This window comes from Panthera tigris, chromosome A1, assembly GCF_018350195.1.
Source record: "Panthera tigris isolate Pti1 chromosome A1, P.tigris_Pti1_mat1.1, whole genome shotgun sequence".
NCBI lineage: Eukaryota > Metazoa > Chordata > Mammalia > Carnivora > Felidae > Panthera > Panthera tigris.
In genome coordinates, this window is record NC_056660.1 from 226,562,830 (window position 1) to 226,580,824 (window position 17,995).

At 45.9% G+C, this 17,995-nt stretch overlaps 1 protein-coding gene across 2 annotated transcripts in view; it reads right to left on the reverse strand.

The window, feature by feature from the left end:
* The window catches only part of TRIO (trio Rho guanine nucleotide exchange factor), a 353,374-nt gene that overhangs the window by 106,493 nt on the left and 228,886 nt on the right, over nt 1–17,995 (reverse strand). For both annotated transcript variants that reach the window (XM_042997460.1, XM_042997467.1), the window contains exons 19-25: nt 16,242–16,356; nt 12,960–13,075; nt 9,094–9,216; nt 1,977–2,171; nt 1,763–1,878; nt 931–997; nt 207–316 (exon numbers count right to left, since the gene is read on the reverse strand). In XM_042997460.1, the coding sequence (XP_042853394.1) occupies nt 207–316; nt 931–997; nt 1,763–1,878; nt 1,977–2,171; nt 9,094–9,216; nt 12,960–13,075; nt 16,242–16,356 (842 nt within the window). The remainder of the gene's footprint in view (nt 1–206; nt 317–930; nt 998–1,762; nt 1,879–1,976; nt 2,172–9,093; nt 9,217–12,959; nt 13,076–16,241; nt 16,357–17,995) is intronic.

Genomic DNA, 17,995 nt, shown 5'->3' on the forward strand with positions numbered 1-17,995 from the left:
AACAAACATAAAGTCGAGTCTCTATCATGATAGGTTCAACAACGTCAGTCTTTTGGAAGAAAGCCTGATAGTCTTCATTCGAATTTCAACAAAATCACTGAAATGGATGCTTAACTCAGTTGGGAGCTTTCATTTCTTGTTAGGAAACTTCAGCACCATATCTAGATTTCAAGAGTAACCAGCTCCCCAGAGATAAAGCCACTCACTTATTGTGAAACTCATAGATTTCCTGCATGTTCCCGAAGATGACGAGCTCTCTGTTTACGATGCCGGCCGGGATCTCCTCCACCCCGCTGGTCATCTCCCACAGGTATGTCTGGCCGGGAGGGAAGCAGAGGGATTACACAAAAACCCAAGAGCACATGTCCAAGAAACGGCTGTTCCTGCCTCTAGAATACGTACCCAGAGCTCACGAATCACCGACAATCGATCTGAAGTATGGAACCTTTCCCAAAACATGAAAAACTATTTTCCAGAAAAGCCCCCCCAGTTGCTGTGAGCCCTTCAGAGTAGTTCCTCGGGCTCCAGCTTGAGACTCTCCATTCCTGGTGTCAGACTTGGGAGCTAACCTCCCTGCTCTCTGAGGTACGACAACTATTCTTTAAACTACTGAGTATCAGTTGCGAATCATAATTAGAAGGCACATTTCTCTGAAGCTGCTGTAAAGTTCTGTACAAAGAGGATGGGAGCCAGGCCGTCATGTGACGAGCGGAATGACAGGATTAGTGCTGTATCATCTCTGTGATGAGCAAAACATGGGCCTGGAAACTCACGGAAGGGTGGGAACAAGAAACAGGCTGCTTAAGCACACTGAAAATCTCGAGAACAACAACCGCAACAAGGGTGATTATTTTAAGAATTACCAACAGTCAGGGAGAAAACAGCGCGCTTAGACTGGATCTAAATAAACAAGCAAGAAAACTTACTTACATCCATACACTCCCGGAGGTCCCTCACGTAAGCCTTTTCAGTTTGAATTAGCTCCGCCATTATGAACCTTGAACACAGGAAGACGGGGAAGGGCTTAGTTCACAGTCAGGACACAGGCTTATCTGAACTATGTACTTTTACGGCTTATGAAATAATGAGAGTTTTCAAAGCAGTAGTCAGTAATGTGTTTGGGGAATTAAACCAAGAAGAGACAGAACAGTAACAGCGTAAAGCCACCAATTCAAAGGGAAAACATTTTGTTGAGGTACACCAGCAGGTCACGTTTTCTCCATCAGCACCACTGACACTTGGGGGCAGATAATGCTTTGCCGGGGGGCCGTCCTGTGAACTACAGGATGTTAGTGGGATCCCCGGTCTCCATCCCCGAGACGCCAATAGCATTGCCCCCTCCCATTGTGTGACAACCAGAAATGTCAACACACATGGCCAAGCATCCCCTGGGGGTCACAACTGCCCCCAGCTGAGAACCGCTGGTTTAAGACAATCTTTGGAACGTCTGGAACAGTTTACTAATTGGCAATTTTGAAACATCTCCACGTGTTATTTTTTTCTCCTTGGTACTACTAGTCATGATCTACTGATGACAAATGACACTAAAACAATTTGTCAACCCCATACGAAATGGAGGCACGGGAACAAAAAAAAGACACGGCTTCTGAAGCAAGTGATAAGGGGACAGTGCACACAGTGAGTCTGAACATCACAAGGTATCATTGCCATCCGGTTTCAAAGCACACACAGCAGTGAAGTCCAAGCGACATTTTCTTCACTTTTTCAATGAATCCCAGCAGGTTCTTAAAGACTGGCTTACTCTTTCCTGCGGGCCGACTTCCGTTTTTCTTCGTTAAGTTCATGAGCAGCATCGCGAAGCTTCACCTCTGACCCAGGGACACTGGCGGGGATTATGTCCAGCTGAAGACTTTTACTCTGTGGAGGAAGAGAGCCAATGAACTTGAGTTAATTAGATCCGGGGAGGACATGAGGAAGAACACCATGGTTTATTCTGTTTGCACAGAGCAATTTACCGATTTGTTGGAATCTGAAGAAATCCCCAGGGCTTTCTCCAAAGAGGTCCTGTACTTCTCCATCCGCAGAGAGAAATCCCTGTACCTCTTATCCACAGCAGTGACACATTTTTTTATCTCTGCTGCATGGGCATGCCCTTTTTCACAAAAGCCATCAGCCAGCTGTATCAATAGCTTCACTCTCTCTTTGGTTTGCTGCGGAAACAACAACAGGAAAGTATTGTGAGGCAAATGAACTCAACTGCCAGAACCGGAGACACAGTGGCAACTTGCCTGCAACTCTGAGCTCCCAACAGGGAAAAACTGCTGGTCAGAGAAATGTCCCCTGAAGCTCCAAGTCCACCAATTCACCCCCTGATCCCGGCCTGGCCGCTTCCCCACAGAGAATGGCATGTTTACGACCGCAAAAACCAACCCGAATCTAGCCCTTCTCTTGGCGTGGCTTCATCTGGTGGACGCCCGAGAGACACCTGTGGAAGGGATACATATGTGTCTCCCGTGGCCCCGTGGCCCCCACCGCTGCTCCCTGCCCGTTCATCCCCTGCGCCCACGGGGATGGAAGGCCCGCTGAGATCCTGGCAAAGGAACCCCCACACCGCAGACACTCGGTGAAATCCTTGAAGTGACGCTGCACTGCACGTTCGTTTCTTTTTCAATTCTCGGTAGAAATGAAGGAAAGATCGCTAGCCAGGAAATGATCTTTAGAGAAGCATATTAAATGCTCTTCACTGTTTTAGAACTCCCTCTCAAAAATTATTTCATTTGTACGTGTACTTAGAAAAGATACTTCAATTAAGTTAAACACAACCGCCTTGGTTTTCATACAGTTCAGGAGAACCACAAAACATTGGTTTAATATCTATGGCAGTAATGTCCCTCAAAACTCTTGAGTTTTCAACACCTGTTTTCATCACATCCATTGGTTACTAGGGCAAGGCTTCCTTCGACAGTCCTGCTGGCATTTCAGACGAGTACTGTTCCTCTTCCGGAAGGGAACCTGATTTTCTCCACTAACCTTTATCTACGAAATCTTTACGACCAACACTCAGGAAGGTGACTTTAAAAATCCCCAAAAGGTGCACCGGAGAGCAGGGGCCTCAAAGTAAAAATCCCCAAAAGGATAAAGGTCAGGGCTCAAAACCTGGATAAATTTTCCTAGTTTGCACAGGAAGTCTGAGGCAGCATGTCCTCGGCGACCGGCAAAGGCAGCTGTAGAATCCTCGGGCTGCGCATGCACGCCCCGGGCAACCTGCATCCAGCCCCGTGCTCCAGGCACACGCCCGGTCTGTGCTTCCTTGCACCACGGCCCCTCCTGCCTGGAATGCTACTCTGTGGCTCCCTAGTGTCTTTGCTCAACCAAAGGCCACCTTCTCAATAGGCCCTCCCTCCCTGAGTCCCTTAAAAGTACAAGTCACCTTCCTGCCCCAACTATCCTCACTGGGCCTGCTCCACTCTCTCCCGGGACACGGGTCACCTGCCACAAGGATATAGTTGACTTACTACTGTTACCGTATGCCACTATCTTATTAGAATGTAACCACCACAGGCCTGGGATATTTGGGGTTTTTTGCTTACTAATATCTTATTCACCTTTCGTGTGCCTGGCACATAGTAGACAGTCACCAAATATTTACTGAAAAGTAAGTTAACGTTAGGTTTTACGGGAAAATAGGTATATGTTTGTACCTTTAATGGGGTATGGCAGTTACTCTGAACAGGCATTAATACTTAAAAAATGAAAACAGAACTCAGATATAATAATCTGTGAAAAAAAATGGTTATTGCAAAATTCTATAAAAGCTGTTTATTAGAAAAAGTCAGCAAAACTTAAAACACCCTGAAGTTTTTAGGACTTTCATCTGGTGTGGAAATGGGCTCAAGTAGAGTGAGCTAATCAACCAAACCATATGATCTATCAACACAACACCTTTCTGGATATGCTAAGACGAATTATAAACCAAAGACCTAAAAAGTCAAAGTTTCACAAGTGGAACCATAAATTCCAAAAGGGACTTAACTTAGAACCATTATTAAATTTTAACATCAAAGAGAATATGAGAAAGGCAGGACTGTTTAAAAACTGGGTTGCCTGGAGGCACCTGGGCGCCTCAGTTGGTTAAGCCTCTGACTCTTGGTTTCGGCTCAGGCCATAATCTCACGGTACCTGGGACCCCTCATCGGGTTCTGTGCTGACAGCGTGAAGCCTGCTTGGGGTTCTCTCTCTGCCCCTCCCCGGCTCTCTTTCATCTCAGAATAAATAAGTAAATAAACTTAAAACAACAAAAAAAAATTGGGCTGCCTGGATGAGGTTACACTGCTGGGTGCCAATATACTAATGTGCTGAGAAGCACAGAGAAGTTGCATTGTGCCACCATGAAAGCATTTCTTCTCTTCCACCGTCCAAGCGCCACCGGTGAAAGGGTACTGCAAGTTATGTGTAGTGTCTCTTCAAGGAGTCAAGAAAACTGTTTCATATTTTAAGCACTGGGGTCATAGGAGTGAAGATAAAACAAAACAAAACAAAACAAAAAAACAATGCAGCTTGCCTACATTCAAAGAGAAAACAAAACACTGAAAAACTATAGGAAGATGTCTGCATAACACACGTCACAAAATAGATGAGTTGAATGCATGTCACGCCAACAGGCGGATGCTGATTAGGACACTAGATGCAGCAGGAAGGTGGGCTAGAGACAAAGCCTGGTGGCTTACAAACTTCATTTAAACAAAAGACGCCAATCAGGCAGTCAAGGCTTCTTGAAGATGTGTGGCCAAGCCTGTCCCTCAAAGATGGCAACCCTCCCTCCACCATGTCTATTTGTCTTACTACTTCACAGTAGATGTATATATATTTACCCCAACTAGAAACTGCAGTCCATGAGCCCAGCACCCAGAGCAGTTCTGGCACACTGCAACCGCGTGATTAACAATGATGGGGTGAATGGTGTGATAAAAATTAAGGATGATGAATCTGCTAACTCACGAGCTCTCAATACATTTTTATTTTAACTGATTTTTTTTAATGTTTATTATTTTGAGAGAGAGAGAGAGAGACAGAATACGATCAGGAGAGGGGCAGAGAGAGGGGGAGACAGAATCCGAAGCAGGCTCCAGGCTCTGAGCTGTCAGCACAGAGCCCGACACAGGGCTCGAACCCACGAACCGTAAGATCATGACCTGAGTCGAAGTCGGACACTTAACCCATGGAGCCACCAAGCACTCCTAATTGGTATTTTTAAAATGCATGCGTAGAAATCAAAACTTCAAAGGTAAAAAGGATACAAAGTGAAAAGTCTCCTTACTCCACCTTCCTATGAGGTGTCTCAATGATCAGCTTCATGTGTCACCATTCTAGACACCTTTTATTATACAGAGGGGTGTACGTATGTATGTATGTATTTCTCTCTTTGTACCTAAATGCTTGTACACACAAACCCTGCTCTGCACCCAGCATTTTTCGTTTAACAACTCTCAGACATCCTTCACTATCGGAACACGAGCAGTACGCTTGTTTTAGGCTTGACGCTGCACAAGATTTCCATGAGCTAATGTGCTCCCACTGAATGGACTTTCATGTTGTTTCGGTTCTTTTCCTAAGCCAGGAAAAAACTGCACGTGTCTGAGCGTGTGTAGCTAGTCTAGTTTCAAGATGTGGGACGGCTGGGGCAGAAGGGATGTCCATCTGTGACACTGAGCGGTTAACGTGGTGACACATCCCCCCCCATCCCCAGAGGTCGACTCCATTCACCAGCCCCCTCCAAGGTGCAGCCCCCCCCATCCCCAGAGATCGACTCCATTTACCAGCCCCCCCCCCCCCAACCAAAGGTGCAGCCATAACCTTTTTGGTATCTGCCAATACCTGGGTGAAAACAGAACACAGTATACTTCTGATTTATAGTTTTCTTATTTTAAGTAAATTTGATAATTTCATATATTTAAAAGCCATTTAGAATTCCTTTCCTGGGAGCCCTCTTTAATATCTCTTGTCCATTTTCTTGTTTACTCTTATTGATTTGTAAAAGCTCTTTACGACTGAGAAATCAGCCCTTTGTGATAGGAATTGCGTATTTATCCTCCCTATTTGCTTTCTTTCACTTATGTTGGCCTACCCTTTAGAAATTCATACATTTTTGTGTATGTGATTTTATCATTTTTTAGAGCTTTGGGTTTTGTGTCCCGTTATTTTTTCTAGTCATTTCAGGTTTTCATTGTTGATACATTTACCTTGCTATCAAGGTGGGATACGAATCCAACTTAGTTTTTCTCTAGAACGCTGCTCAACGCTATGAAAAAAAAGCCTTTCTGCATCTTTTTAAATGAAGATTTACAAAAGTTTTCATCCTTACTGTTCTTTCTAGAGATTGTTACAAAAATAGATTTTATTTCAAAAGCATACAAATATTACTAATTTGAACAACCTCAGCAGTGGGCAATCAGGGGTTTGTAGAAAAATAAAGGCAAACTGCATTCCTGAGTCCACATGTCAAAGAATCTTTACTCACCATGTTCTTAGGTAAGGAAAAACCCAGGGAGGATGCACATTCAAGGGTCTTAAGACACTTTCTAGCAAATGAAGGCTTTTGGCACTGGGGACAGTGGTGACCGGGATGCAGGAAGTGTGTGGGAAGGAGGAGGAAAGTTCTGCGTCTCGGGCCGCGGGCCTCCCACTCCACTGCGCTTGCGGAAAAGTCACCTGGGGGCTTGTTTACAGACGCTCATCTTCAGGCCTCACTCCTAAACAGTCTAAGTCAGTAAGTCTCGAATAAGGACAGAAATTGGCTTTTAAGTAAACACGCGTGACTTGGATACAGGTGGTGCCTGTGAAGCACTCTGAGAAATTATTCCATCGGGAGCTGCGAAGGACTCAAGCTGAGGCTTCATGGTGAGACAGTGACAAAAAGGCTTTACTTCCATTGCACTAAATGTGTTACAACACTGACCGCTGTAACAACTAAACTGGAGGACGGTCACATCAAGAGCAACAGATTCTCTCCATGACACGGGTAAAACGGTTTCTTAGAAGAAACTATGAGGAGGGGCAGAAGGCGAGCAACAGACATCCCCAGGCACGAGCAGGTGTGGTCTGATGAAGAGAAAGGAAGCCAGAAACCCATGGGAATGAGATGCTAAGCGAAAAAGCGAGAGGTTTTCTTTTCCAAAACCACTAGTTCCTCTGGGCAAAACGGATCCAGCAGACCCGGTGAGAGAGACGGCAAGGTCAGGTGTCACACCGGTGATTTTAGACGCTTATTTTTATAAAACACAAGAGCCAAAGCATGCCCCTGTTGCTCACTGTGTAATAACCACACCCCACATCTGAGGAGGAGGGAAATTCAGGAATAAAAATTCCCTTTGAACACACCCTACTGGTGGAACATGGCTGCCATGAGACTGCACCGCAGACAGTGACGTTCACGTGAGCTTCTGTGCGCACGGCGCCCCCTGGAGTCGTGCGGTGACCAGGCTGTTTGGCTGTGCAAATGGTCTGCAGAATGCAGCGTTAATGGAAATTTAGCTTAGTGAAGAGGAACAACTCTTAAATCTATCTCTGAGTGGCATCTTAGGCATTTTCTTAATACCTTTATAATCAAAGGCTATTCAAAAAAAACAAATTTGTAATGCACACAACTGTAACTTACCCTCCCACTGTTAACAGAAACAAGAACTACACAGCCAGGGGTGTGCTGTATCTCGGGGAAGCAAAAGACATGATGCTTACCTGCAGAGGCAGGCAGGCCAGCTCTCCTCAAATGAGCGGGTGGGCGCCTTCCTCTGGGTGCCCACAGTCCCCACGCTGGGTGCAGCTGTCACTGCCAGACTGCCTGAGCCCTGCCCACCCCCAAATGCTCATGGTGTCCCCACCCAGTGCCAGGTCTCACCGAGCCCCGCAGTGGTCAGTCTGCCTGCAGCCACCCTGGACCGTGAGCTCCTCCAGAGCAGGGAACAAGGGTTCCCAGAGCCCAGCGGCCTGAGGGTGAAGGGAAGGAAATCAACTTACAGCTTGTGGGTGGGCGGGAGCAGAGGGCAGTGAAGAATACCAGGAGTCAGAAATGGTTACAGAAAACATAAAGAAGTACAACTAAACATAATACAAAATAGCTGTTGTCACTCTCGAGGATTTAAAAATTCCCACTGATGGTTTCCACAGCTACCTAAAGGGCCACACAAGAAAATCCTGTTTTACTTATACATGAATACTTCTTTTTAGCCAAACTACTATCCAGCTAAATCCTTTCTTTCTAGTGTGAAATTTGAATTAACTTGCAACTTTTAAGAAAAGTCTACCATGAAGAAAAAGAAGCACTTCTGAAAATATGACAAAGAACGGAATTCAAAACTTTGAAAAACAAAAACAAAAACACCACGGGTTGAGAAAGGAACCCCCAAAACCCCCAAACTGTTTTGAGGTAAAAAAAAAAAAAAAATCAGCCTCTGCAAGCATATACTTTAACTGGGAAAACATTTATGTCAGTATGAAGAGTCTTACATTTTTGCATAAAAATGTGTATTTACTCACATCTGCTACATAAGCCACGTATCTAATTCTTTTTTGATTTGCAGGAGGAAAATGAAGACATCTCTGTTTTATAAGCCTATGGACAACCACAAGAGAGAGGGCGCCGAGGTAAACACTGCCACGGGACTGGGCTGGTGACAGCAGCGTCCCTGTAGCAAGTGTCACCGACTAGAGACCTCGAGACGGGGAAAGGAAGCCCCCGCAGGACACACCCAAGCCAGGTCAGTCACACCAAACAGGGTTTCCTAAAAATAGCAAGTACTTAGAAAAGACCTTTCGAAAGAAACCAGAAAGAAAACAAAAAGAATAAGGAAAAGGACAAAAGAGACGACACGAAGGAAGGTATCTGCAGAAATCCGAAGACCCAAGGGAGACAAGAGGTAAAGGGAGGGAATTGGGAAACGCAGAGAGAAGAGTCCCCTACGTTAATGTAGGACAAGCCACTGGGGTCCCTCTGTGTCTCCAATTTTGGATACGGTATGAAACGATTTCTTTGAGCAATACCTTATTTACACGGAGTATCCTGTGGTGGGTTATTCTGGAAAGCCCTGCTGTGTGGGCGGGTGACGGAACAGACGGCCACCACCAACCTGGACCTACCTTCGCGGTGATCTGAAACTCCTCGTGCTCTTTCAGGAGCTCTTGTGTGTGCTGTATGCTGGAACCCGTGGACGTATGTGTGGAAAGGTAGAACTCTCCGTTGTCATGGATCCACTCTAAAGCCTAGAGAGGGAAGGAATGGAGATGTTCACGGCTCAGCACTGGCAAAGAGAGTCCCAGTTCTGTCGTGTCTCACTCAGATGTGATGTCACCAGCCAGCGCTGGCACACACGTAGAGTGCTCCCACAAAGAGAGACAGGCTTCTGAAGTAAGCACTGTAATTCCAAAATTAAAAGAAAAAAAAAAACACCTGACATTCTAGAAGGTTGTAACCATGTCACTTCTGTAGCAATGATTAAAGTGTTCAAGAGGTTCTTGGGTGCCTGGGTGGTTCAGTCAGTAAGCATCTGACTCTTGATTTCTGGCTTAGGTCACAATCGCGTGGTTCGTGGGATCGAGCCCTGAGTCGAGCTCTATGCTGACAGTGCCGAGATTGGGATTCTCTCTCCCCCTCTCTCTGCCCCTCCCCTGCTCACACGTTCACAGGCTTTCTCTCAAAATAAATAAATTTTTGAAAACTGTAGAAGATTTTGTATGTGCTGTTTGTAATCTCTGGGCCATCCGCTGTGAGCTGCTGGTCTTAGAGCAGAAACGTCACTGTCTCTACTAGATACATCACAGCACTTATAGCATTTTAGAAAACACGAAAAGGAAAGCATGACCCAGACAGATTATTTGCCGTGCAGCTTCCTGAGTGGGGCTGTCACTGCTGTCAGGCCTGGATACGGGTGCCCTGCCCACCACTGCCGACTGGGGAGGGGGATGTACAAAGAGGCACGAAGACAAGTGAGGGCAGGGACGCCACGCTTAGAAAGGGAGGTCAGCACATGTGGTGTCCAGGCCGAGAGAGGCTGGCTGCGAAGCAGGGGGTGGGGCTCAGGAACTGGTGCAAAGCAGGGGGCTCAGAAGAATGGGGAGAAGCTCAGCAGGCGAAGAGGTGCGCACCACAGCCCCAGGCTGATAGAGCTGGCCTGCAGGGGAAGCCGGGGAGAGAGGCCAGGGGTGAGGCCGGGGAGGGCAGGAGGGCCTTGGAGGTCACAGGCACAGCCTGGACTTTTGTGGGAAAGCTAATGCGGCTGCTGTGAGGAAAAGGAACTGCAGTGGACAGTGAGTAGAAGAGGCAACACTGGTCGGCAAACTGGTTCAAAGGTTTGGGCAGGACACGGCTGGGGTTTCCATAGCACGAGGGCTCTGGACGTGAAGGGGGAGGACAGGTCTGACACGTGTGCGAAGTCCGCACCTATGGGACTCACGAGGGAGTGAAGGTGAGAAACTGGGGAAAGATGGGAAGGAGCTCTACATCCTGAAAGGTGAGGGGGGGGGGACACACCCCGTAAGACGAGGAGGCTCAGGAGATACACTGTGTAAGACGAGGGGGACACACCCCATAAGACGAGGAGCGGGGGTCAGCTGTTGTGAGTCCACTTCTGTTCGCAGGAAGGCCCCAGTGGAGACACCACGGAGACAGCTGGGATTTGTGAGTCTGGACGCCAGAAAAGGAGGTCAGGGCTGGGAGACACCCACAGAAGAGATAAGAAGATGGGGAAGAGAAACAAGGGCAAGCCCCAGACTGAGCCCTGGAAAATGCCAACATTCAGCTGCAGAGATAAGGAAGAGGGGACAGCAGAGAGCCTGGGAAAGCAGCAGAAGAGGCAGGAGGCAACCAGGAAGTCCAACGGCCGGACTCGCCCAGAGACAGAACCGCGGCCGGAGTCCCCCCTCCGAACCCCCACCAGGGACGCTGCATCCAGGTGACCTCAGGGCTCCGTCCTGAGAAGCGCAGACACTGGTGGTATAACTACTGGGTTTTACCCCAGGATCATGGCACAGAAGAGAACCCACAGGGCCACGGGGTCATCGTTTGCAACGGCCTATGCTTAATGATCTCATTTGTGGCCAATGAGCCAACTTTAGGAAAAAGCAACAACACATCTATTGTTTTTCTCCATTAAAATAGTTATTTACAATTTTGTTCTCTGTAGCTGATTGCTTGCCTTTTAACAGAGAAACAATAAAGAAAGATATAGGAGAAAAGACTATGAAACAATCTCTAATTAAAAACAAATCAGGCCCCCATGCATCTGAAATATGGTGGAACGATCATCAAATCAAATGTTAAGAAAATGTAATTTAAGCTCTGAAAAATACTACTGCTTGCCCTTGTGCTGGGAATATGATAACTACACCTGGTGAAACCAGCAGAGAAAGACTGAGATAGGATGCCAGGTCCATGGACCATGAACTTCAGCTTATCAATCTCTGGGGAACTGATCCCCAGAGCACCTGGCCGCCCTCTGGAGACCAACATTGACCAAACTGAAAGAAAATCCCTAAGTGGGAAATCGTGCTGAGGAATATTCGATCTTTCTTAAGCTAAAAGATTTAACTGACTGCCTTACTCTGTGACAGGCACAGGTGAATTTAGAAGACCGCCCATGTGTGGTGTGGTCACCAGGGACCACAGCACTGAAGAGGCGCCTTGACCTGCAGGACAGGAGAAGGCTCAGACAGGCGTCCTGAGAACCAGCCTTCTGTCCTCTGTTCCCTCCTGACGCTCCAAATTCTGGACAAACGTCTATGGATTCCTATGTTCCCGTTAAGGCCAAGGAGAAGTGACAGGAATCTTAGCTCAAGTTAGGGGTCAGACAGACTTTACTCTAAAACGATCTTCCGTGACTAACCATTCAGGCAGAAACCCTTATCTCAAAATGACTTCAGAAGACAGAAACTCTAAACAGATTTTTTTTTTTTTTTTAAGTAGGTTCCATGCCCAACCTGGGGCTTAAATTCACAACCCTGAGATCAGGAGTCACATGCTGTATCGACTGAGCCAGCCAGGGGCCCCCTAAATGTATCGTCTTTGGGGCACTTGGGTGGCTCAGTCAGTTGAGCACCCGACTTCGGCTCAGGTCATAATCTTGAATTTGTGAGTTCAAGCCCCATGTCGGGCTCTGTGCTGCCAGCTCAGAGCCTGGAGCCTGCTTCAGATTCTATGTCTCCCTCTTTCTCTGCCCCTCCCCCACTCGTGCTCTGTCTCCATCTCTCTCTCAAAAATAAACATTAAAACAAAATCGTCTTGATATCTCTACATTAGCCAACTGCCTGAACATTTTTTTATTCTACTGAATTCTTAGAAATTCTGTCACACTTTATTTTAGCTTAATTTACCTGAAGAACAAAATTTTATGTTGAAAATATAAATATAGCAATATAAAAAAAAACACCCACTATAATATTTATACAAGCACAGACCTGGATTCTACAATGATTTAAAAAAATTTTTTTAATGCTTGTTTATTTTTGAGAGAGAGAGGGAGAGAGAGAGAGGGAGAGAGAGACAGAGTGGAAGCAGGGGAGGGGCAGAGAGAGAGAGAGAGGAGGAGACACAGATTCCGAAGCAGGCTCCAGGCGCTGAGCTGTCAGCACAGAGCCTGACACGGGGCTTGAACTCACGAACCATGAGATTATGACCGGAGCCAAAGTTGGATGCTCAACTGACTACGCCACCCAGGCACCCCAACAATGATCTCTGAATCATCGTCATAGTTACGACTCGTACTTGCTGGCCCTAAATACGAGGTAATGGCACTAGAGGCAGGCTGTGTGGCATGCTTGCTGGGAGCCCAAATCACAGTTTTACAGGGTTGTGGGTTTTCTTTTCATAGCAAACTTATTTAAAAGGCACGACTGGTCTCATCATTTGAAAGTGGTTTTCAACACGGCTGCAACGTCCAAAGCTGCCCAGCTGAGGACAGAGGTGTAAACGGAGGGTGGAGAGCAATGGGGAGCCCGGGGTCGTGACCGACCTGCTTGGCACTTCGTTCAAAGACCACATACTGCTGGCACTGGTCTAGCCGTCTCTTCCTCATGGTCCAATAATGCAATACCCTGTTCTCCCGCTGGAAGAGTTCATTCAAGATATCTAAGAGGATAAAGAGGAAGACGAATGTTGGCGCTTGCAATCAACGGAGACACTTGCAAAATCCCGTTCATGTTTATTTACAGACTTCATGCAAATGTCAACGTAAGACAGAGCATTCAGTTAAGAGAGCCACACTTGCCTCCCCCATGTTCTCAATGAGCATGTCAACCAGACCTCTCCTTATTCTCTTACCCCAACTTATTATCTTAGGATGGAGGCCACTGGAAACTTAAGGCTGGCTGGATTAACGGGATAAGCTATTGTGTCTCCTGCTGGGACAAACTGACAACGGCCGACAAAACTTCGGTATTAGGCATTTCATTCAACATTCAAACCTTCCTGTGAAGGAACTTAGTACAAAGGATGTATTGCAGAACGGTGGAGTACTAGAAGAAAACAACGTTTTGGTTTTTCTTTCTTTCTTTCTTCTTCTTTTGTTTTTTGTTTTTACAAAGAAAAAAACAAAACCATAAACCATAAGAGAAGCAGGGACGTGACAACAGAGAAGCATGGAGCCAGAAAGGCCAAAAAACCCCGATTACATAAAAATTATAAAATGTCATAACCAAACATAAACCACCGTAAAAACATAGCACCAATTAAAAATCCAGTTAACATTACTGGGAAATATAAAACACAGAGCTAGTGTACTTCCCAGTAAACAGGAAAAAGATGAACTGTCTGTTAGAAAAATGAGCAAAGCATATAAACATGGAGTTTGTGATTTCTAAAATGTGGCCACTAAATACACAAGAAACATGTTTAACTTCACTCCAACGATGGGGCCATCTTCCACCATGTTCCTGGCAAGGACTGTGTCCTCCCATATGCTGGGAGGCTGGGGAGCAGAGGGTACAGGCACCAGTGACCCCGCATTACTGACGGGAAACAGGGCACAAGCCTTGCAGTGAACACTCTGGCAACAGATAACGACACTGGAAGTGTGTACGGCTGCGAACCAGGAATTCGATTGTTCAAGCCTTCGGATGTATGGTGCTTACACGAGCGGTATGTATCAGGTGCACAAACACCAAGGCACCGTTTGGAAAAACTGAACAGCAACATCTGGGGGTCAGGTTAAGCCAACTATGAAATCATTATACTGCACATTAAAAAGCATACAGCAGAGCTTTAAATTCTGATACAGAACGAGGACTAAGTTGTATTGACAGTGGTGACCAGTGGCTATGGAATTGGATAATTTATATACATTTGCACACTCAAAACAATTTTTACAGGGAGTCTGTTTTACTCCAAAGGTTTATAAAACACACGAGAAACTTTAGGAGAAGATTCCAGAGACTGAAACTGCAAATCAAATAAAAGGTGTCTAGATTATAACTTAATTAACATTAGGAAACTGTAAAAATATTAAGCGGTCCACAAATATTTCAGGGTTCCCGAGAGGCTGAGCCACTTTGCGACAAACCAGAACCCGTGAGCAGCGCTTACCTGGCAGCTCAGGGGTCAGGCTATACGATCTTTACTGAAAAAGTAAACTAACGTAGCAATGCAAATTAACGCTTTGAAATCTGAAGCCAGTCAGAAACATAAGCTACCACTGAAATGAAAATATGACACATGAAAATGAATGTGAGCCAATCGGTCTTTTCCAGTTCCTTCTTTCCACCACCCCCGCCTGGGGCAGGACTGATTTGGGGCACGTGAGCAGCAGGGCAGGGAACCACCCCTGGGGGCCTGGGAGGGGAAACTGCCCGGCCTTCCTCAAGCACCTGGGGTCACGCGGTCTCTTCTGGCACCATCGCCCTTATGTGGGTCTAATGCACCATCCCACACGTGAACCCAATGAGAGAAACCAAACATTTAGTTTTTAATTCTCCAGAGCACCCAGAATGATGACAAACAGCAGCAAACGTGCGGTGACTATCACGTAAGTGGGCACAGGGAACACAGTCCCCTGTCTCTCACACACACCCATTGGACTAGGACAGCCTCCTGAGGATCGTCACGTCTGTGATCAGACAAAGCAGACGAAGACCCACAACCAAAGGCAATACTGAAGGATGACAGAAAGGCAATGATTTTTATCTAAAATGAGCCAAGTAAATAGATTACCAATGCAAGTAACTTGCTCCTGCTGAAAAATGGTTGCGTTAGTCACTCATTTTCCCAAGAGAAGAGCCCACCAAGTAATAAATACGGATCTCATCTGTGGAGCTTAGAGGATTATACCCATGTGATGGATAGTATTTCTGTGACACCTCTAACAGATGAATCCCGAAGAACAGGGAGCAGAATATAACAAAGTTTCTGCCAATCATATGGCCTTAAAGAGTAAGAGGAATCATTTGTTAACAGATTATGGCAATTTTTTCCCTACGAAACCCAACTCTGAGAGGGAAGGATGAAGGACCCCAGTTTCTTCACATATTTAGTGCCGATCTCTGAAGCTCTCGGGAAGGATTACGGTGGACACAAGATGCCTTTGTGTCAAGACTGTTCTAAATTCATGAACGTTTTCTGAGGATCCATTTCCATGTCGTTTTATTTGAACCTGAAAAAACTATGACTAAATCCAAGTTTTAAGTTCGAGAACACCTGAAGTTGTTTTCACTGTGAAGTATCCCATCAGAATTCTAGAGTAGAAACCATCAGCCCCTCTCACATCCACCCATACCAATCCTGTTAATAATTTAGTGTAAAATTTTCCCAGATCTGCTTCTATGCGCTTACATTACATATACATAAAAACATGGTTTTACAGAAGTTTATATTCAAAAGATACCAAAATATACGATACCTGGCAATTTGCTTTCTAAGTATGTCAAATTGGTAACACTTTACAGAACGATATTGGTGTATAATTTCTTGATTTGAACTTTTAAAAATATTTTGACTACAGAAAAATTCTGATTTTCCTCTTTTCTCCGATTTACAATATTTTCACTTGTTGTAACAAAATAGTCAAAGCTAATAAATACCATGCTGTGTGTTCTCCCTGTTTACACTCTTCAACTTTATTCAATAAATTATCAATCTAGATCATTTGTTTCATACTTGATTAGTAAACGAAGAAAATTGGTGAGAACTTTAATAATACGTAACGGACATTTAAAACGAAGCCCGGATCTTAGGATTTTCAGACCGCGTTCTCACCAAGCTCCTTGCATCACTTGCCGGTAAAGGGAGTCCCGACTGTACTCACTTTTTACTTGTTGTTCAGGAGCTTTGATGTGGGTCACCATTCCCGGCATGTTCACACTGTTCCTGTGCAGGTACTTCAGGAAGACATCTGCATTCCTTCTAGCAAGCGTGCAAGCCTAAGAAGTACAGGGAGAGCAACGTGGTGTTAATTGGACTCATACAAACATGTATTTTGAATACATACGGGTGACAACAGCATATAGCTCTAGCATACACCTTTACCTAAAACGTTTTCAAGCCAACCTGTGCTTTGGAGGATACACAGGTTAAATCCTATTTCAATTAAAAACAACAACAAGAACAACTGTGTCTCTGAGCCCTTGCTCTGATGAAACCAGCTGCCATGCTGAGCGCTGTCCTATGGACAGGTGCACACAGCAGGGGGCTGAGAGGGACCGCTGGCCTGTCCAGCCTCCAGCTGACCACATCCCCTGGCCAGCACCTCAATAGTAGCCTGGGGAGAAACCTGGAGGCAGAGCACCCAGCTAAGCTGTGCCTGGATTTCTGAAAAGGGCAGACAGAATTTTCAGCTTCCCGAGTCATTCGGTCTCTATCTCCCCAACCCCTCCCCCCCCCCCCCCCCACAGGAGAGTAGCCACGGGCAACATGTTACTAAATGAGAGTAGACAGATTTAGCTCTCAGGTCTGAGTCTGCCAACCCCTACTTTAAGCCATCGAGTTTTGGGGTGGCTTGTTTCGTGATATTACCGTCACAGATAACGGACATTCCATCTTTAGAAACCAAATAAGTAATCTCATTAATGTATTTAAAAAAAAAAACAAGAGGAAAAAATCCTTAATTATATTTGAATTGGAAATCCCTTACACATTTCCTGCCTCAGATCTGGAATTAATACTTCTTCAGGGAGCTCTGTCTCCTTGTGTGTGGTACATGGTATATAGACCACAACTGGGACTGTATACTGGGGAGTTCATTTTTTCTGGTCGGTCATTGTTTCCAGGCCTTTCTGGTGGGTGGAGCTAGGACACTTTTCAATTAACCTAAGACTCTATCACGGGTCTCTCCAGATAAGCCTGAAATCAGCGGCTGTAACGAAACAGTGAGGAGGCTGCAGAAGACAACCAGGGTTATGTCAGAAGGACATCAGGGCCCTTCTGAGTGGAAGGAGCACCCACGAATGGGACAGGTTGAATATAAAAAAGATAAATGACTGCAGTTGATTAAAACACACCAAATATATTAAAATCCATGAAGACAGTAAGAAAATTAATCACATGTAGAGGTTGTTAGGGTAACAGCTCATTATCCCGAAAATGATAAACAATTGGAAAGAATCAGGCACTTCTGCCTGTTCTGGACAAACTCTACTTGAAAGCAACCAAACAGCTAAGGAGGGAAGAACTCTAGCTAATCAAGGCAGAAGTAATGATGGAGTATTACCAGTTTTGCGACTCCTTGTGAAACATGATCACCACAGGGCACTAAAGCCACTGGGTGAAAGGCAGACGTGGAAGGCACGTGACAGGTAAATGGGGCCCCTACATCTGAAGCACTGACGATGCCCCCGATCACACGAATAGAAGGAGCAGCAGGCCTCCTGGGCCTCCTGATGTGATGCCATGGCAAGTACGCGTGGGGAGAACACCTGTGCCAGGTAAGCGGCCCGCAGGCGCACGCACGCACACACACACGCAAACCTGGATCCGACCGAAACTCTCGACATGACAAACTCAGAGGATCCAGGGCGCTAAAGGACCGTGTGGGACGCAAGCATGGAAATCCAGAGTGAGAGA